Genomic DNA, 22378 nt, shown 5'->3' with positions numbered 1-22378 from the left:
TATGGTGCTCCGGTACTTTTATCCCCACTGATTGTTCGTGGCGTTATAAGTGGATGAATTGATACACTGCCTGCCTATTGACAAGTGTATCACATTGTAGAAGTTATTCAAGCTACAAAATGGCAGCTGCGTCCGAGCCACTGTATGGCAGACTTACCATGTATTTCTTTGGGGCTAAATTGTCTAACTATGGAAGAATGTGAAACTGTTAACACCTTCATCAGTGCCTAAATTATCACTGAAGGATCATTCCCCGCGCATACTCTACATTAGTAATTTTACTTTTTACCGCAAAGACCTCTGGGCTGCTATTTTCTTTTTCGCGGTGAATTGTGGGCAATCATTGGTCCTCCGAGCTTTTCGAGTCTGCTGCTCCACCATTGGAAAAGATGGCTGCCTCGGCTCCATCGGCGGGTTTCTCCGATTTGTGCCCAAGCTACGCCGTGATATGCTCTTTTCTAGAGCGTTATGGAGCTTTGCTGGATCTACCGGAGCTCACATTTCCGCAGTTGGAGAGATATCTCCAAGACACATCTTCAGGTATAGTTTGAAAAGCGCGAGCTGCTGTGGGGGACGTGCGACTCCACACCATTGCATAGTGTTCTGTGTCGTTTGTCCCAGCTAGCTAGTTGTTATTGTGTGTTTTCCAAACGTTTTCTATGCATTTTTGCTGTCCCAAATTCATACGAAAGATTCCTGGTGAGTCAGATACTTTGTTTTTGCACAGTTTAACTCCGAACTTTTCAAAGACTGAAAGACTTCGGTGTAATTTTCTGATTTTAAAATGATTGCATTTATTTTCCAGCCTTTATCTGCCATGGACCGAATTGCACGATATCAGATCCTACAGAAACTGCTTTGAGCTTTTGCACAAAGATTAATTGCTGTTAACATTTGAAAGTATGGGGCACACCTGTTCTTCGGTTTATGACGTATGTTGTGATAAGGACAATTGTCCATTTGTATTTACCGTTAAGTAATATTTTTGCTGTGGTTCGCTCGCGCTGTATTGCGCACGCGCACACCTGGTCTCCCTGCTCAATGGACTCCTTCAGTAATTAAGTTCCAATTAGCTTGTGTAGTAGCCACAAAGTCCAAACAAATCTTAATTGTTAGGTTTAAAATAAAAATAAATATGATTTCGATGCATCAAATAAAAAAAAACATATTTAGGTCCGATGTAATGATTTTGGAGGTCCCAGGCAGATCACCCCCCCCCCCCCCCCAATTGTTTTCATTTATAAGGAAGAGTAATTTAACTGTAAAAATGTATTACCTTTTCATGTGCCATGAACATGAACCAGTCACATTTTGAAGTTATTTGCTGAGAGAAAAAATGTTACCATAGTACATTAATCCCAGAATAATTCTAGCATCTGAACAGTACACTGTCCTTCAATTCACAAGTGACTGAAACTATCTCATTGGAGAAAGCATCAGTGATCGAAACATCTCCACTCTGTCTTACTGTATGTAGCCCATGTATCTGATGCCAAAATCTTTTTGTGCAGACCGCATCAGATAGTGCCTATAGAAAGTATTTCTTCATTTGATTGGTACGAAGTGAAATTCAAATGGATTTAATTATTTTATTGTCAACAATCTACACATTACTCTCTAAGTAAAACAATTCTCTCTTTATATATATTTAAGGTTAATGAATAAACTACACTGCTCAAAAAAATAAAGGGAACACTAAAATAACACATCCTAGATCTGAATGAATGAAATATTCTTATTAAATACTTTTTTCTTTACATAGTTGAATGTGCTGACAAAATCACACAAATTATCAATGGAAATGAAATGTATCAACCCATGGAGGTCTGGATTTGGAGTCACACTCAAAATTAAAGTGGAAAACCACACTACAGGCTGATCCAACTTTGATGCAATGTCCTTTAAACAGGTCAAAATGAGGCTCAGTAGTGTGTGTGTGGCCTCCACGTGCCTGTATGACCTCCCTACAATGCCTGGGCATGCTCCTGATGAGGTGGCGGATGGTCTCCTGAGGGATCTCCTCCCAGACCTGGACTAAAGCATCCGCCAACTCCTGGACAGTCTGTGGTGCAATGCGGCGTTGGTGGACGGAGCGAGACGTGATGTCCCAGATGTGCTCAATTGGATTCAGGTCTGGGGAACGGGCGGGCCAGTCCATAGCATCAATGCCTTCCTCTTGCAGGAACTGCTGACACACTCCAGCCACATGAGGTCTAGCATTGTCTTGCATTAGGAGGAACCCAGGGCCAACTGCACCAGCATATGGTCTCACAATGGGTCTGAGGATCTCATCTCGGTACCTAATGGCAGTCAGGCTACCTCTGGCGAGCACATGGAGAGCTGTGCGGCCACCCCACACCATGACTGACCCACCGCCAAACCGGTCATGCTGGAGGATGTTGCAGGCAGCAGAACATTCTCCACGGCGTCTCCAGACTCTGTCACGTCTGTCATGTGCTCAGTGTGAACCTGCTTTCATCTGTGAAGAGCAAAGGGCGCCAGTGGCGAATTTTCCAAACGTCCTGCACGGTGTTGGGCTGCAAGCACAACCCCCACCTGTGGACGTCGGGCCCTCATACCACCCTCATGGAGTCTGTTTCTGACCGTTTGAGCAGACACATGCACATTTGTGGCCTGCTGGAGGTCATTTTGCAGGGCTCTGGCAGTGCTCCTCCTGCTCCTCCTTGCACAAAGGCGGAGGTAGCAGTCCTGCTGCTGGGTTGTTGCCCTCCTACGGGCCTCCTCCACGTCTCCTGATGTTCTGTTCTCCTGGTAGCGCCTCCATGCTCTGGACACTACGCTGACAGACACAGCAAACCTTCTTGCCACAGCTCGCATTGATGTGCCATCCTGGATGAGCTGCACTGCCTGAGCCACTTGTGTGGGTTGTAGACTCCGTCTCATGCTACCACTAGAGTGAAAGCACCGCCAGCATTCAAAAGTGACCAAAACATCAGCCAGTGGACAGTTTGATTTCACAGAAGAGTGATTGACTTGGAGTTACATTGTGTTGTTTAAATGTTTCCTTCATTTTTTTGAGCAGTGTATTTACCTTGATTAGCTAAGTACTCACCCCCATGAGTCTGTACATGGTAGAAACACCTTTGGCAGCAATTACAGCTGTGAGTCTTCATGGGTCTCATAACAGCTTTGCACACCTGTGACCGACCGGCTTGATTCGGTCTTGAAATTGTGTGTTTTACATTGGATAAAAGTAGAGAATCAGCTAGAAAATGTTCTCATACACTACAGTTGAGGAACAATGGGAAAGTAATTCTGTATTGAACGTTGATGAACTTGTAACCTCACTTTTGACAAAATGGCACATTTCCCATGTACTAAACAACCAAAGATTTTCAACACAAGGCTTGTTTACTACTACTAGTTTACTACGTGTTCGTAATTTAATCTGGAGTAGAGGTCGACTGATTATGAATTTTCAACGTAGATTATTGGATGACCAAAAAAAAAAAAAAAAAAACAGATTCCGATGATTCGGACGATTTTAAAAACAATTTATTTGTAATAATGACAATTACAACAACACTGAATGAACACTTATTTTAACTTAATATAATAAATATTAAAAATCAATTTAGCCTCAAATAAATAATGAAACATGTTCAATTTGTTTTAAATAATGCCAAAACACAGTGTTGGAGAAGAAAGTAAAAGTGCAATATATGCCATGTAAGAAAGCTAACATTTAAGTTCCTTGCTCAGAACATGAGAGCATATGAAAGCTGGTGTTTCCTTTTGACATGATACTTCAATATTCCCAGGGAAGAAGTTTTTTTATGTTGTTGTTATTATAGGACTATTTCTCTCTATTGCATTTGTATTTCATTAACCTGTGACTATTGGATGTTCTTATAGGCACTTTATTATTGCCAGTGTAACAGTATAGCTTCCGTCCCTCTCCTCACTCCTACCTGGGCTCAAACCAGGAACACAACGACAACAGCCACACTCGAAGCAGCGTTACCCATGCAGAGCAAAGGGAACAACCACTCCCAAGTCTCAGAGCGAGTGACGTTTGAAACGCTATTAGAGCGCACCCCACTAATTAGCTAACCATTTCACATCGGTTACACCAGCCTAATCTCGGGAGTTGATAGGCTTGAAGTCATAAACAGCTGCTGGCAAACTCATGAAAGTGCTGTTTGAATGAATGCTTACGAGCCTGCTGCTGCCTACCATGCTCAGTCAGACTGCTCTCAAATTATAGACTTAATTATAACATAATAACACACCTTCGGTCATTAATATGTTCTAATGCGGAAACTATCATCCTGGAAACACGACATTTATTCTTTCAGTGAAATACAGAACCGTTTTGTATTTTATCTAATGGGTGGCAACCATTAGTCTAAATATTCCTGTTACATTGCACAACCTTCAATGTTATGTCATAATTACGTAAAATTCTCCAAACTGTTGCATATACACTGACTCTGCGTGCAATGAACGCAAGAGACGTGACACAATTTCACCTGGTTAATATTGCCTGCTAACCTGGATTTCTTTTAGCTAAATATGCAGGTTTAAAAATATATACTTCTGTGTATTGATTTTAAGTAAAGCATTGATGTTTATGGTTAGGTACACATTGGAGCAATGATACGCACCGCATGGATATGCGACACGAAAGTCAGAAATAACGATGTAATTCATGCCTTACCTTTGAAGATCTTCTGTTGGCACTCCAATATGTTCCAGAAACATCACAAATGGTCCTTTTGTTCAATAAACTTTTTTTATTTTTTTTTTTTATCCCCAAAATGTCCATTTGTTTGGCGCGTTTGATTCAGAAAAACACCGGTTCCAACATGACTACAAATTATCTAATAAGTTACCTGTAAACTTGGTCCAAACATTTCAAACAACTTTCCTAATCCTACTTTAGGTGTCCTAAACGTAAATAATCGATCGAATTTAAGACGGAATATACTGTGTTCAATAGATCAATAAATCAACGTGGAGCGCATAACCTGGAGCGCGCACCAAACAAGAGTACACTTGGCTTGACACTCATTCTGAACAGCCGTACTTCTTCATTTCTCAAAGGAAAAACATCAACCAATTTCTAAAGACTATTGCCATCTAGTGGAAGCCATAGGAACTGCAACCAGGTGCCTCATAAGCTAGTTCCCCATAGAAAACCAATAGAAAACAGTCACCTCAAGTGTTTGTTTTTTCCAGGATGGTTTGTCCTCTGGGTTTTGCCTGCCAAATAAGTTATGCTATACTCACAAACATTATTTTAACAGTTTTAGAAACGTTAGTGTTTTCTATCCAAATTTTTAAATTATATGCATATCCTAGCTTCTGGGCCTGAGTAGCAGGCAGTTTACTTTGGGCACGCTTTTCACCCAGACTTGAAAATACTGCCCCCTGTCCCAAACAGGTTATGCAGCTGGTGGCCACACCAGAGACTGAATGTTACTTTTTGATTTTTGACCCCCCCCCTCTGTTCAGGGACACCACTCCAGTTTCTGTTAGTCACGTGTCTGTGGGACTTGTTCAGTTCGTCTCATTTGTTGAATCTTATGTTCATACAAATATTTACACATGTTAAGTTAGCTGAAAATAAACACAGTTGACAGTGAGAGGATGTTTCTTTTTTTTGCTGAGTTTACACCCAGACACAAATGAAAGATCTGCTCACTCTGACAATTTTACTCGCCCTGGCAGAGCTGGTTAGGCTGATTTTTATGTTGTCTAGAGCATTGGTGACTGCAACTGTGCTGCTGACAACAATCTAATTACGCTTTTATTTCCCAATGAATATGGTGAATATAATGAATGAATATAATGTATCAGCTTCCTAGCTATCATAAACTTATTCCACTGATTTCAAAACTCGCTCCTCCAGATGGTGGAGAACAACACTTATGCAGTTTTACTACTTGATATCTTTCAAAAAGCCACTATAGAAAGGATTACCTACACATACTGACCAGCTCATATTATAGAGAGAAACATGCTACATGGCAGACCAATCCCAACTCATCTCTCTGCATGTCCAGCCCATCTATTATCTCAGTTCTACTACGTGATGTCTTTATAAACAGCTGCATTAGAAAGGATTACCTACACATACTGACCAGCTCATATTATAGACAGAAACATGCTACATGGCAGACCAATCCCAACTCATCTCTGCTTTGTTAGCCCACTCATTAGCTCAACATATCATGGCTAGCAGGAAGGTTGATGTTTTTTTCCATGGCTAAATCAACTTGGCTCATAATTTTAACAATTTTATTCGTATTTACAGATTGCATACAGGTTTGTTAAGGCACATGTAATTTCACATTCGAGAATATATTTCTGCCCAATTTTTTTGTTGTTGATTTAAGTTGTTTACGTTCAAATGTCTCTCCTGTGAAGTAGTGACGCGCCACACACGCCTAGTTTCCTGAAGCGGTTCACTATTGTGCAATATTTGCCCATAATTATTTAAAAAAATGTTCATGCTCTGTCAAGGTGTTGGGGATTATGGCTAGACAGCCATTTTCAAATCTTGCCATAGATTTTCAAGCAGATTTAAGTCAAAACGTTAACTCTGCCACTCAGGAACATTCACTGTCTTCTTGGTAAGCAACTCCAGTGTAGACTGCTTCGTGTGGTAGGTTTATTGCTGAAGCAGGTTTTCACTGAAGCTGAAGCAGGTTTTCCTCCATGATTTTGCCTGTGCTTAGCTCCATCCTGTTTTTTTTCCTGAAAAACTTTCCAGTCTTTGCCAATGTCAAGTATACCTATACCATAATGCAGCCACTACCATGCTTGAAAATCAGTGTTGTTGGAATTTATGCCAAGAAGTGTGTTCTTTTGCTGTTTTCCCCCAGTATTACTTTACACATGCATGTTTTGGAATATTTTTATTATGTGTATTTTCTCTGTAATTTAGGTAATTATTGTGGAGTTACTACAATGTTGTTGATCCATCCTCAGTTGTCTCCCATCACAGCCATTGAATTCTGTAGTTGACATCCCTAAGCAGTTTCCTTCCTGTCCTGCAGCTCAAGAACAACGACATCTTTGAAGTGTCTGGGTGTTTCAATACATCATCCATATTATAATTATGAACTTGACCATGCTTAAAGATCTGTTCACTGTCTGATTTATTAACTATCTACCAATCACTGCCCTGTTTTGAGGCTTTAAAAAGCACCTCGTCTTTTGTAGTTGAATCTGTGCTTAAAAATCAGTACTTGATGGACCTTAATGATGTATGTATGTATGTGGGACAGAGGAAGGTGTCGTCATTCAAAAATCATGTCAACCGCCAATTATTTCAAACCATGAATCTGTATAACCTATGTGATTTGTTACGCCAAATTCTACTTCTGAACTAACTTATTTAGCCAACTTATGGTTGGCTAAACAAAAGGGGTGAATACTAATGCAACTACTTTTTATTAATCACATTTTATTCATAGAATTTTCTTTTCACTTTGACATTATGGAATATTTTGTGGAGACCGATGACTGTAAAATGAATATCCATTTAAATCCTATTTTGTAACACAACAAAATGTGAAAAAAATTCAAGAGGGTGTAGACTTTCTATAGGCACCGTACATGGGCTACACATATCCGTTGCCTCGGTGTCGGTGGCACTATTATCAGCAGCACCTGAAATGTGTTATTTTACAGTATAATATATTTTACATGGAAATGCCCTGTTCACTTCCATTTATTTTTCGTATGTTATCAGGTTACCTTTAGACGAGTCCCGTGACTCTTGTGGGGGTAGAGCAAAATGGAGAACATCGTGTTCGTGAGGTTCTCATCTTTCCATAGAGGGGTCATAATAGTGTGCTCTGAAGCTACAGATGTTTTTGTGAGAAGACCCGTATTCTGGATGTCTCCTGGTCTGACAAACACTGCTCTAGCTCGGTCGCCTTCCACCTCAGATGTGGAAGGTCAACATTGCCAGATGTGATGGATTGAGACGGGAAAAAAATCTCAAGCTTAAACCGATGGTTTTTGATAAGTATTTTTTTATTATGCCTCGAATGGTACATGTGGGGGCCTCCAATATGTGGGGACCTTAAAAATATACAGTGGGGCAAAAAAGTATTTAGTCAGCCACCAATTGTGCAAGTTTTCCCACTTAAAGATGAGGCCTGTAATTTTCATCATAGGTACACTTCAACTATGACAGACAAAATGAGAGAAAAAAATCCAGAAAAGTACGAGGGCCCGACGTCCACAGGTGGGGGTTGTGCTTACAACCCAACACCGTGCAGTATGTTTGGCATTTGCCAGAGAACACCAAGATTGGCAAATTCGCCACTGGCGCCCTGTGCTCTTCACAGATGAAAGCAGGTTCACACTGAGCACATGACAGACGTGACAGAGTCTGGAGACGCCGTGGAGAACGTTCTGCTGCCTGCAACATCCTCCAGCATGACCGGTTTGGCGGTGGGTCAGTCATGGTGTGGGGTGGCATTTCTTTGGGGGACAGCCCTCCATGTGCTCGCCAGAGGTAGCCTGACTGCCATTAGGTACCTAGATGAGATCCTCAGACCCCTTGTGAGACCATATGCTGGTGCGGTTGGCCCTGGGTTCCTCCTAATGCAAGACAATGCTAGACCTCATGTGGCTGGACTGTGTCAGCAGTTCCTGCTAGAGGAAGGCATTAATCCTATGGACTGGCACGCCCGTTCTCCAGACCACCAAGTAATTTATTAAAACATACTGTTTTACTATTTTTATTTGTTTATTTATTTCACCATTATTTAAACAAGGTTGGCAAGTTGAGAACAAGTTCTCATTTACAATTGCGACCTGGCCAAGATAAAACAAAGCAGTTGGACACATACAACGACACAGAGTTACACATGGAGTAAAACAAACATACAGTATCAACAAGTCTATATACAATGTGAGCAAATGAGGTGAGATAAGGGAGGTAAAGGCAAAAAAAGGCCATGGTGGCAAAGTAAATACAATATAGCAAGTAAAACACTGGAATGGTAGATTTGCAATGGAAGAATGTGGAAAATAAAAATAATGGGGTGCAAAGGAGCAAAATAAATAAAATACAGTAGGGAAAGAGGTAGTTGTTTGGGCTAAATTATAGGTGGGCTGTGTACAGGTGCAGTGATCTGTGAGCTGCTCTGACAGTTGGCGCTTAAAGTTAGTGAGGGAGATAAGTGTTTCCAGTTTCAGAGATTTTTGTAGTTCGTTCCAGTCATTGGCAGCAGAGAACTGGAAGGAGAGGCGGCCAAAGAAAGAATTGGTTTTGGGGGTGACTAGAGAGATATACCCGCTGGAGCGTGTGCTACAGGTGGGATTTGCTATGGTGACCAGCGAGCTGAGATAAGGGGGGACTTTAACAAGCAGGGTCTTGTAGATGACATGGAGCCAGTGGGTTTGGCGACGAGTATGAAGCGAAGGCCAGCCAACGAGAGCGTACAGGTCGCAATGGTGGGTAGTATATGGGGCTTTGGTGACTAAACGGATTGCACTGTGATAGACTGCATCCAATTTGTTGAGTAGGGTATTGGAGGCTATTTTGTAAATGACATCTCCAAAGTCTAGGATTGGTAGGATGGTCAGTTTTACAAGGGTATGTTTGGCAGCATGAGTGAAGGATGCTTTGATGCGAAATAGGAAGCCAATTCTAGATTTAACTTTGGATTGGAGATATTTGATATGGGTCTGGAAGGAGAGTTTACAGTCTAATCAGACACCTAGGTATTTGTAGTCAGAGCCATCCAGAGTAGTGATGTTGGACAGGCGGGTAGGTGCAGGTAGCGATCGGTTGAAGAGCATGCATTTAGTTTTACTTGTATTTAAGAGCAATTGGAGGCCACGGAAGGAGAGTTGTATGGCATTGAAGCTTGCCTGGAGGGTTGTTAGCAGTGTCCAAAGAAGGGCCAGAAGTATACAGAATGGTGTCATCTGCGTAGAGGTAGATCAGAGACTCACCAGCGGCAAGATCGACCTCATTGATGTATACAGACAAGAGAGTCGGTCCAAGAATTGAACCCTGTGGCACCCCAATAGAGACTGCCAGAGGTCAGGACAGCAGACCCTCCGATTTGACACACTGAACTCTTATCAGAGAAGTAGTTGGTGAACCAGGTGAGGCAATCATTTGCGAAACCAAGGCTGTCGAGTCTGCCGATGAGGATGTGGTGATTGACAGAGTCGAAAGCCTTTGCCAGATCAATGAATACGGCTGCACAGTAATGTTTCTTATCGATGGCGGTTAAGATATCGTTTAGGACCTTGAGCGTGGCTGAGGTGCACCCATGACCAACTCTGAAATCAGATTGCATAGCAGAGAAGGTATGGTGAGATTCGAAATGGTCGGTAATCTGTTTGTTGACTTGGCTTTCAAAGACCTTAGAAAGGCATGGTAGAATAGATATAGGTCTGTAGCAGTTTGGGTCAAGAGTGTCCCCCCCTTTGAAGAGGGGGATGACCGCAACTGCTTTCCAATCTTTGGGAATCTCAGACAACACGAAAGAGGGGTTGAACAGGCTAGTAATAGGGGTGGCAACAATTTCGGCAGATAATTTTAGAAAGAGAGGGTCCAGATTGTCTAGCCCGGCTGATTTGTAGGGGTCCAGATTTTGCAGCTCTTTCAGAACATCAGCTGAACGGATTTGGGAGAAGGAGAAATGGGGAAGGCTTGGGCGAGTTGCTGTGGGGGGTGCAGTGCTGATGACCGGGGTAGGAGTAGCCAGGTGGAAAGCATGGCCAGCTGTAGAAAAATGCTTATTGAAATTCTCAATTATGGTGAATTTATCAGTGGTGACAGTGTTTTCCTATCTTCAGTGCAGTGGGCAGCTGGGAGGAGGTGTTCTTATTCTCCATGGACTTTACAGTGTCCCAGAACTTTTTTGAGTTAGTGTTGCAGGAAGCAAATTTCTGCTTGAAAAAGCCTAGCCTTGGCTTTTCTAACTGCCTGTGTATAATGGTTTCTAGCTTCCCTGAACAGCTGCATATCACGGGGGGCTGTTCGATGCTAATGCAGAACGTCATAGGATGTTTTTGTGTTGGTTAAGGACAGTCAGGTCTGGGGAGAACCAAGGGGTATATATGTTCCTGGTTCTAAATTTTTTGAATGGGGCATGTTTATTTAAGATGGTTAGGAAGGCATTTAAAAAAAATATCCAGGCATCCTCTACTGGCGGGATGAGATCAATATCCTTCCAGGATACCCCGGCCAGGTCGATTAGAAAGGCCTGCTCGCTGAAATGTTTCAGGGAGCGTTTTACAGTGATGAGTGGAGGTCGTTTGACCGCTGACCCATTACGGATGCAGGCAATGAGGCAGTGATCGCTGAGATCTTGGTTGAAGACAGCAGAGGTGTATATAGAGGGCAAGTTGGTTAGGATGATATCTATGAGGGTGCCCGTGTTTAAGGCTTTGGGGAGGTACCTGGTAGGTTCATTGAAGGTTCACTGTGAAGGTCTACATTACAGGGATGCAAACTAGTCACCTTTTGGCAAAATTTCTCAGTTTTGAATCTAAAATAGGTGGCCTATGTGATTCGTGTAGATCCGATGAGAAGTTTGGTGGGGCGCTTGGATCACTACTGGCTGTATCCAAGGCTCAGACAATCGTTCATATAACAGAATGCAGCACGCGACTGAAGAGACAACCAATTTGCCGATTTCTGCATCACCGCGCACTTTGGAAAGACAGCGGGAGAGTGTAAAGTTCATTTTCCAGTTACAGCAGCTCGTCCCCTGAACATTAACAAAGAGTTAGGTGAGAAGCCTGCCCACGGAAACCGGGGCGAGAAGGTGATGGCGCATACTTCATGAGCTATAACCGAAAAACAACTGGCATTTGGAAAGTTTGAGATGAGGGAGAAAGTGTGGTGGAACAAGCATTGTTAAGTATCTTGCTAGCTGGATCGAACTCTCCGTTAGTTAGCCAGAGAAATGTTGAACAACATTAGCCAACTTCACAGATCAAGTAATTGAGTTTATGGTGTGAAAATTAGCTGGCTAATGAAGGCAGACAGCTAACGTTACAACATCAGGTGAGCGAACGTTACTAACCTAACCAATTCGCTATAGTATTAACTGGTATATGACTCCTTGCCGTTCCTCAAGTTATAACGTGCTAGGTGCTTACTGGACCCTGGCAATCTGTGTGAAATGTTAACTAGCCAACGAACTAACTATTATCCGTGAACTAATGTTTTCCCTCTACAGTATGTGGTCAATTTTCAGAATGAGAGAATTAGGTGAAAGAGGCATTGCTTGTTAATAACTTCTTGACGCTACCCATCCCGTTAGCGGGATCATTTTCATCAGCAACCGCTGAATAGCATAGCACCACAGTCAAATAATATTACTATAAAATATTAATGAAATCACAAGTGCAATATTGCAAAACACAGTTTAGCCTTTTGTTAATCCACCTGTCGTCTCAGATTATTTAATTATGCTTTACAGCGAAAGCAATCCAAGCATTTGTAAGTTTATCGATAGCATAACATAACATTATGTACACTAAGCATTAAGTAGCTAGGTCACAAATCAGAAAAGCAATCAAGTTAATCGTTTACCTTATGTTCAGAAATCCACAGGAAAGAGCGTTCACGACAACGCAGACGTATATTCCAAATAATATCCATAATGTCCACAGAAACATGTCAAACGTTTTTTATATCACTCCTCAGGTTGTTTTTAAAATAAATATTCAATAATATATCAAACGGGTGTGTAGGTTTTTCAGAAACAATGGCCCCCACCTATCCACTTATACGCAATGTGATCTTTCACGCTCATTTGTCAAAATAAAAGCCTGGAACCATGGCTTATTAAGACTGACACCTTAGGGAAGCCATAGAAAAAGGAATCTGGTTGATATCCCTTTAAATGCAGGATAGGCATGTATAGGAACAGAGAGGTTTCAAAATAAGAGGCACTTCCTGATTGGATTTTCCTCAGGTTTGTTATACTGTTATACTCACAGACAATATTTTTACAGTTTTGGAAACTTTGGATTGTTTTCTATCCTAATATGACAATTATATGAATATTCTAGTTTCTGGGGCTGAGAAATGGGCAGTTTGAAATGGGTACGTTTTTTAGACAAAAACAAAAAATACTGCACCCCACACGGAAAAGGTTAAGCAAGTGGATTCGGGGATAACGTGTAGCTGGACCTGGCTTAAGCTGGATGCCACTATAGAGTTGAAAGGAACACTACAAACCTTCCCTCTTTCTCACTTTTTCAATACAGTGGATAAAAAGGGGTATGCCAGGTGTACTCTGCCTGAAAGAGATCAATTATGCCAACAAAGGGCATCATGCTCTGCTGACAAGTTGTAAAACAGATGTCCGCAGGCAGAATGTGTAATGTAATAATGTGTAGCCCAAAGATATTGCTTTTGTTGTGTTGAACTTGAACACTTTTATGTGTGAGGTGATACTCTTTTTTTTTTTTTTACTCAACGTTATTTCTGAACACATGTAGCACTTGATCGACATCTACTGAAGTGGCCACTATAATAGATCAAATATAGAATGCCTGTTTTGTTTCATTCTATTTCTACATTTTTCCCCAAGTGCAATATTTCTATAATAAAGGCTGTCATGGTAACTGCAATATTAGTGTATTGTTTTTTCTCAAGACTGGAGTGTCATTCGCAGTAAAGTCTAGGCAACAAATAACATTGGATTGCTTTCTTAACATTTTATAGCAGTTAGTTAGGTTCACTTTAACCTCCCTTATTTATTTATTTTTACACAGAATGATCATGTAGATCATAATATTTTGTTGTTTAATTAGTTAACCTGCATTTCTCCCTAGCAGAGATTTTTTTGCAGGTTTCAGTGTAAAAAAAAAAAAGTCACCAGTTTGCATCCCTGACATTAACCTTAATACGACTAGGGGCAGTATTTTAATTGTTGAATAAAAACGTTCCCGTTTTAAACAAGATATTTTGTCATGAAAAGATGCTCGACTATGCATATAATTGACAGCTTTGGATAGAAAACACTGACGTTTCCAAAACTGCAAAGATATTGTCTGTGAGTGCAACAGAACTGATGTTACAGGCGAAACCCAGATAAAAGTCCAATCAGGAAGTGCCGCATTTTTTGAAACCGCCTCATGCCAATGACTCCTTATATGGCTGTGAATGAGCTTACGTTTTCTACATATTCCCCAAGGTGTCTACAGCATTGTGATGTCTTTTTACGCATTTCTGTTTAAGAATAGCTGTAAGGGACCACATTTAGCAAGTGGTCACATGATGTCTCCCGCAGAAAATCTTGCGTAAAATACTAAGGTAGCCATTTTTCCAATTGCTTCTTATGAGAAATCAATTGTCTCAATGGATATATTATCAAATAGATATGTTAAAAACACCTTGAGGATTGATTCTAAACAACGTTTGCCATGTTAATATTATGGAGCTAATTTGGAAAAAAGTTTGGCGTTGTAGTGACAGCATTTTCCGGTCAATTTCTCAGCCAAGCGTGATGAACAAACGGGAGCTATTTCGCCTACAAAAATAATATTTTTGGAAAAAAGGAACATTTGCTATCTAACTGGGAGTCTCCTGAGTGAAAGCATCCGAAGTTCTTCAAAGGTAAATGATTTAATTTGGTTGCTTTTCTTATTTTCGTGAAAATGTTGCCTGCTGCCAGCAGAACCTAGCATAGCATGATAAACTTACACAAATGCTTGTCTAGCGTTTGCTGTAAAGCATATTTTGAAAATCTGAGATGACAGTGTGATTAACAAAAGGCTAAGCTGTGTCTCAATATATTACAATTGTGATTTTCAGAAATAGGGAGATTTTGTAGGAAGATTTATGACCGCTGCGTTATGCTAATTAGTTTGAGGCGATGATTACTCCCCCGGATCCGGGATGGGTAGATCAGAGAGGTTAACAACACTCTGTAGGTTAGCACCATGGTGTAGCTGGAGGACAGCTAGTTTCCGTCGGTCCTCTGGGTACATTTGAGTCCAAAACCGAGTAGGCTCATGGTTCCTTCCCCCTTCAATAGACTTGCACAGTAATTATGATAACTTCCAGAGGACGTCCTCCAACCTATCAGAGCTCTTGCAGCCTGAACTGTTGTCCACCCCATCAAAGGATCAGAGAATGCGCACAAGCTACAGCTGTCTAGCACCGTAGTTCATCAAAACTGGTGAGTAGTTGACTCTGAGCGAGACAATAGTTTAACAGTTTTGAACAAATTAATTTATTGAAAAATGAAGGAGAAGCGCGAGGGAGAGAGATCTAGCTAAATTTATCTTATTTAGCTAGCGAATGCAGATAGCTAGTTTACCTACCTAAACACCCGGCTCATAGAGGGATGCCATGTTAGCTAGCTGTCTATAGATGTCTAACACTGGAACTCTTTCAAGTTAAGGTAACCTTTTTTGTTTTATTCATTTATTGCCACCAGGCCTGCCGGTGTAACTGCTAAATGTCTTGCTTGTAGCGGGTTTACTAACATGTCAGGTCAAGTAGCTATGTTGACTATGATGTTCTCTAATATGGTGACGACACTGTAGGCTGTGTGCAGCAATTATGATATGAAGGTTTGGCTAGGATAGTCTTATTTATATTTTGCCTGGTCACAGACAACTGATGTGTTGTGCACTGAAGTCCCCAAGCATAGAGAAAAGGTGAGAGCGCATAGATGCGAGAAGGAATACAACGAGCATAGTGATCATGCTGTTTATATGTGGCTGCTATGTAAGTAAACTGTGTTTGCATGTGATCAGGGGTGTATTAATTCGTCCAATTCTTCTGTTTAAAAATATTTCTTAAACGGGTATAAACACACCTGAATTTGTCCAATAGAAACTCTTGGACTAATCAGCTAGATGTATGCAAGGCAATTTTAAATGGGTCACTGTCTGTCACCTTGATTATTAGTATTCTTGTCATCGGCAAGGACTACAGAGGTTGTTTTTTAGAATAGAGCTAAGAATAGGCTAAATCCTTGATGGGAAAACCTGTTTCCGTTTGCTTTCCAACAGACATTGACCTTTCACCTTTCAGCAGGACAATAACCTCAAACACACGGCCAATGATCTGTTTCTCTGGTTACGATTTATAGGTATGTTTGGCTACAACAAGGTTTTTCTTGTTTATATTCTATAAACTACTGAAAACATTTCTCCCAAATTCCAAATAAAAGTATTGTCATTTAGGGCATTTATTTGCATATTTTTTTGTTATTTTGACCAGTTGTCATTTTCTGCATCGTCAGACCTTGAATAATGCGAAGAAAATAAGTTGATATTCATTTTTAAACACAATACTAATGATTTAATGTAGGAAGAGTTCAGAAATAAATATTTGTTAGAATAATCCTGATTTTCAATGATTGCTTTCATTGGGAGAAATGTTTTCAGTAGTTTATAGAAATAAACAAACAAAAATCATTTTACCCAAACACCTAGTGGGGCAAAAAAGTATTTAGTCAGCCACCAATTGTGCAAGTTCTCCCACTTAAAAAGATGAGAGGCCTGTAATTTTCATCATAGGTACACTTCAACTATGACAGACAAAATGAGAAAAAAAATCCAGAAAATCACATTGTAGGATTTTTAATGAATTTATTTACAAATTATGGTGGAAAATAAGTATTTGGTCACCGACAAACAAGCAAGATTTCTGGCTCTCACAGACCTGTAACTTTAACTTTATAGAATGAATGCATAAGTGAGCTAGTTACCACTGGTAAAGTTGTGTGTTCCGTTTAGGGACCGGGGAGAGAACCTAGTAACTCCCAACAGTGGGAGGTTTGGTCCTGTACAAAATGTCCAAATGTCATCAGTTTGACCGGTTTTAAGAAATGAAAGCTGAGAAAACGAGGGAACACGTTTCTGGTAAATGAACACGTTTATTGGCTTATTTATTTATCATATTTTATGTGGTTGAAATACTTGTGTACAGTGCATTCGGAAAGTATTCAGCCCCCTTCACTTTTTCCACATTGTTACGTTACAAACTTATTCTAAAATGTATAAAATTGTCCCCGTCCCCCTCATCAATCTACACACAATGAGAAAGAATAAACTGTTTTCAGACATTTTTGCAAATTTATTCAAAGTACAATAACTGATCACATAAGTATTGAGACTCTTTACTCAGTACTTTGTTGAAGCCCCTTTGGCAGTGATTACAGCCTCAGGTCTCTTTGAGTATGACGCTGCAAGCTTGGCAAACCTGCATTTGGGGAGTTTCTCTCATTCTTCTCTGCAGATCCTCTCAAGCTCTGTCAGGTTGGATGGGGAGCGTTGCTGCATAGCTATTTTCAGGTCTCTCCAGAGATGTACGATCTGGTTCAAGTCCGTGCTCTGGCTGGGCCACTCAAGGACATTCAGAGACTTATCCCGAAGCCACTCTTATATTGTCTTGGCTGTGTGCTTAGGGTCGTTGTCCTGTTGGAAGGTTAACCTTCGCCCCAGTCTGAGGTCCTGTGCACACTGGAGCAGGTTTTCATCAAGGATCTCTCTGTACTTTGCTGCGTTCGTCTTTCCATCGATCCGGACTAGTCACGAAGTCTCTGCCGCTGAAAAAATCTTCACAGCATGTTGCTGCCAGCACCATGCTTCACCTCCAGATGTGATGCTTTGCATTCAGGCCAAAGAGTTCAATCTTGGTTTCATCAGACCAGAGGATCTAGTTTCTTACGGTATTTCGGTCCTTTAGGTGCCTTTTTAGCAAACTCTAAGCGCACTGTCATGTGCCTTTTACTAAGGAGTGGCTTCCGTCTGGCTACTCCACCATAAAGACCTGATTGGTGGAGTGCTGTAGAGATGGTTTTCATTCTGGAACGTTCTCCCATCTCCACAGAAGAACTCTAGAGCTCTGTCAGAGTGACCATCGAGTTCTTGGTCACCTCCCCCGATTGCTCAGTTTGGCCAGGCGGCCAGCTCTAGGAGGAGTCTTGGTGGTTCCAAACTTCTTCCATTTTAAGAATGGAGGCCACTGTGTTCTTGGGGACCTTCAATGCTGCAGACATTTTTGGTACCCTTCCCCAGATCTGTGCCTCAACACAATCCTGTCTCAATTCCTTCAACCTCATGGCTTCATTTTTTTTTTCTCTGATATGCACTGTCAACTTTGGGACCTTTTTATATAGACAGGTGTGTGCCTTTCCAAGTCATGTCCAATCATTTGAATTTACCACAGGTGGACTCCAAGTAGTTGGAACATCTCAAGGATGATCAATGGAAACAGGTTGCAACTATGCTCAGTTTCGAGTCTCATGGCAAAGGGTCTGAATACTTATGTAAATAAGTTATATCTGTTGTCTTATTTGCAAACCTGTTTTTGCTTTGTCATTATGGGTGTTGTGTGTAGATTGAGGGAAATAATTGTATAATATGCCCATAAAGTAACGATTAGGGGAAGAGATCTGAATACTTTCTGAATGCACCATAAGTGTCAAAGATAATACATTACACGTGCGCTCACATTTTCTCAAGAAATGCTTAAAGAAATGTAATATTTCTTAACTCCTGTTCCCGAGACAAAATTAACATTTGTTGTGTAATTTCACTGCAAGAATTGCATCATTCTGCAGGAGTTAATATATTAGCTACATGTGAAAGGCTACAGACCTACAGTCAGTGTCCGTATTCCAGTTACTATTACATTTAACCCATATGAACTTAAATATTCTGTTTATTCATGGATACAGGGATGCCCATGAGCAGAATATCAAAGGTGTATGTAAACAGCTTATCCCAAATAAGGCCTTAAGAGGGATATGAGCTACTACCCACAATACTGTGCCCATGTAAACTGCCCCTAATTTACCCAAGTCTGTTGGAGAGGCTCAGCTTGAGCAAAGTGAGGTTTATAATCACTGATCTTCAAATGGTATTCTCTGTCAAATAATTAGTAGGGCTCCGCCTTCTACTATGACAACATTTATTTAAAGTTTGTTTTGGTGTTCAGCTGGGGGTTTTTTTCTTATTTTTGTTCGGCTGTTCGAGCAAAACAATCTTGAGGCTTGAGCAAAGTGAGGTCGCCGAAGCCTACGCCCCTTCGTCGGTGATTGATCAACATTAGGGATTCTTGAAATGTGGGTTGTCATTCAATGACAGACGACTAGTTTTTATTAAATTTTTTTCTCTAGAGAAATACTGCACCAAACATCTTTAAGTATAAATAGCCTTTGATCAAAACATCACCCATATTATTTTTACATTATTAACATGCATACTGCAACAAACATCTTCAAGTAAAAATAGCCTTTGAATGATCAAAACGTCACCCATAATATTTTTACGTTATTAAAATGCTCTGAATTTTTTTATTGTACCTTTTCTCTCTAACTATCAGAAAGCCTGAAAGAACAGGCTGAGCTTATGTTAATTAGCTCGCCTTGACTGAAAGCTCTTTGAAATGCCCTTGTGGTCGTTGCCAGGTAACAAGGTAAACAATAGGCCACATGTCATTGATGACAAGGTAAACAATGGACCACATGTCATTCTTACCGTAAATAGTATGCCTCAACACGTTTTTATTTTTTTGCAAAATGCTCTCATGTTCAGCAGGGTGGATCATAGACTGTTGGATATCAGACAAACCACAGCAATACACAATTGCATTATTGTTGTTTTGTAACTAATTACAGAATACAGTTAGTTCACTGATACACGTCACAATAATTAGAAAAGTCTGTCACCTTAGACGCTTTGACATGAATGTACATAAAAACAGCATACAATAAGTGTACTGGACAATTTATTGGTGCTGCTGCATTAGCATTTTACAAATGGCCATATGTTCAGAATTGTGTGTATTGATCAAACCTTTATTTGATCATTTACAATTTGCCAGCATAGCCAAAATATTGATCAACATGAACACTCATGACAAATTTGACTTTTTTCTTCTTCCACCATAAGCCTAATATAGGCACCTGGCTGCCATGCAGTGTGCAGGACCTGTTGATTCTTACCATTTTTAACACTCGTCTCCCATCTGAATGCTTGAAAAGAAATGACAAAGTAACAAAATGTGATTATCATATTACGTAAAAGTGAATTACTTAGTCTTTAGGAAATGCAACCAATTACAGAGATTGATCAAGCGAGGAAGGGGAACCATGTACCTTGCTTCAATCAAGTATGTTTCAGTCATCCCCAAGGTTGAAGCGGGATACAAATCCAGCTATGGCGTCCCTGTCAGGGTTCCCACACTGGGCAGACAAGTCCTGAGATGGACAGCCCGCACAGCTTCCCCACATACGACGATGGATCAAGGGTGACCTCATTGAAGAGGAGATCCAGGAGCCTGTCCACGTAGCCTGTAATGTTTTTGAAAAAGAGAAATGTTTGTTAAATGGGTAGTATATTTAATTTCATTTAATGTTCTGAGTTACTGTTGTAGTGGTCTACTCATTCGATAATGTATTTTTGAAGTACTCAATTTGAAATATGCAATATTTGGTTGTGCACTTTTTAAACTTCTCAATGTTTGTATTTGGAAATGTTGGTATGCTCAATTGATGCAGATTTGAAATGAATAACTATGTTGGGTCTTTCTGCACAGGCTTCACAGCATATCCCCCCTTTGCCTTTGGGAAAGCTGCTTTTGTACCACGGCATTCCTGTTGCGCTGGTTGCCTGAGAAGCTGTGCAGACAGATGTTGAATTCTCTAAAATGCCTATCATTACTGCTTGATGATAGTGGTAAGACAAAAGGTGATGGAAAGTGAAATGACTCTTGGCTTGCTAGCTAAGTTACACCACAGATGAAAGGTTACCGGGGCGGCAGGGTAGCCTAGTGGTTAGAGCGTTGGACTAGTAACCGGAAGGTTGCAAGTCAGTTAACCCCCAAGCTGACAAGGTACCAATCTGTCGTTCTGCTCCTGAACAGTTAACCCACTGTTCCTAGAATTTGCTCTTATCTGACTTGCCTAGTTAAATAAAGGTAAAATAAATGTTTAAAAATACCAGTATCTTTAGTCTTACACTAGTAGCTATCTTACGGTCTGTAAACAAAGCCAAAGCAAGGTATATATGTGATGACGGTTTTAGGCGGTACATATTTCAATTAGTAAAGATGCTACCAAAGCCGTAAGTGAATGCTTGATAATGCCGGCCTCCTATCGAAGTTTTGGACACTGGGGGAGGGGACCGGTAACTTTATGATCAAACTTTTATTTTTAAGAGCTGCAGTCACTTTTCATACTGGGGCGCCTTACTTTGAACTGGATTTATCCAAATATTGTCAACTTTGAAGAAATGATTTTGATTGTTTGGGACCAAAACACTCATGCGCAACCAGACGATTGATTGATTGGAGACCGCGTGAGTCAATTAAATAAAATTTTCTAGGATTTTCTACCTGCAGCAAACCGAGTGGATAATGCTGGATATACCGGTCACACAAAACAAAAACACTAAAACCAACTGGCCTTACCTCTACCATATCTGAATGTGTTCCCACCTCTCCCCTCAGTTCCAAAGCTCTTGGTGGACCTTCATGTGAAGTTGCTGAGGAAGATTGGCAAGTCGGTGTCCGCAGACAGATGGGAGAAGTACATTGTGAAGGTAAATAGAGCTCAACAAGGCTGGTCATTTTTCTGCACACTCCGATACAGTTAGGCTTAACTTTATAGATGATTAAGCTGTACCCCTGTACACTGACTCAGTACCAGTACCCCCTGTATATAGCCTCATATTATTATTTATTCTGTTTTACTTTAGTTTATTTGGTGAATATTTTCTTAACACTTCTTGAACTGCACTGTTGGTTAAGGGCTTGTAAGCTCTGCACTTGTTGTATTCGGTGCATGTGACAAAGTTTGATTTGATTCAACTATCAATCTATTTAATTTGAATTAAAAATACAGGCAGCAGCATATCTCTGGGCATTCTGAAAGATGATTCTGTATATTTTAGAGGTTAACCAATGGCTAATGTGTTTCCTTACAGGTGTGCCATGAGTTCAACAGTACCTGGGCATGGGAACTTGAAAATAAAGGATACAAAGACATGTCTGTGGAGTGTAAGACTGGAATCCTCAAAGTAAGTGGCCAGTCTTTGTAATTAGTAGGCCTAACCTCTAGGGATGCACTGTTTATTTTCTATCAAAATCTCAATATTGAGATTGAAAACACATTATTTTCACAAGTATTCAGAACCTTTTCTATGAGACTCGAAATTGAGCTCAGGTGCATCCTTTTTCCATTGATCATCCTTGAGATGTTTCTACAACTTGATTGGAGTCCACCTGTGGTAAATTCAATTGAGTGGACATGATTTGGAAAGGCACACACCTGTCTGCATAAGGTCCCACAGTTGACAGTGCATGTCAGAGCAAAAACCAAGCCATGAGGTCAAAGGAATTGTCTGTAGAGCTCCGAGACAGGATTGTGTCGAGGCAAAGATCTGGGAAGGG

The 22378-nt window shown here is 40.7% G+C and overlaps 1 protein-coding gene across 1 annotated transcript in view; it reads left to right on the top strand.

The window, feature by feature from the left end:
- The first annotated feature begins 321 nt into the window (after positions 1-321).
- The window catches only part of rsf1b.1 (remodeling and spacing factor 1b, tandem duplicate 1), a 37765-nt gene continuing 15708 nt past the window's right edge, over positions 322-22378 (top strand). Inside the window, exons 1-3 of the mRNA XM_064978961.1 lie at positions 322-540; positions 21437-21528; positions 21913-22005. Coding sequence (XP_064835033.1) covers positions 390-540; positions 21437-21528; positions 21913-22005 — 336 coding nt within the window. The 5' untranslated portion in view covers positions 322-389. The remainder of the gene's footprint in view (positions 541-21436; positions 21529-21912; positions 22006-22378) is intronic.

Source organism: Oncorhynchus masou, chromosome 11 (assembly GCF_036934945.1).
Source record: "Oncorhynchus masou masou isolate Uvic2021 chromosome 11, UVic_Omas_1.1, whole genome shotgun sequence".
Lineage (NCBI taxonomy): Eukaryota > Metazoa > Chordata > Actinopteri > Salmoniformes > Salmonidae > Oncorhynchus > Oncorhynchus masou.
Note: the sequence above shows the minus strand (reverse complement) of the source record. Positions and strands in the feature narration are given on the sequence as shown.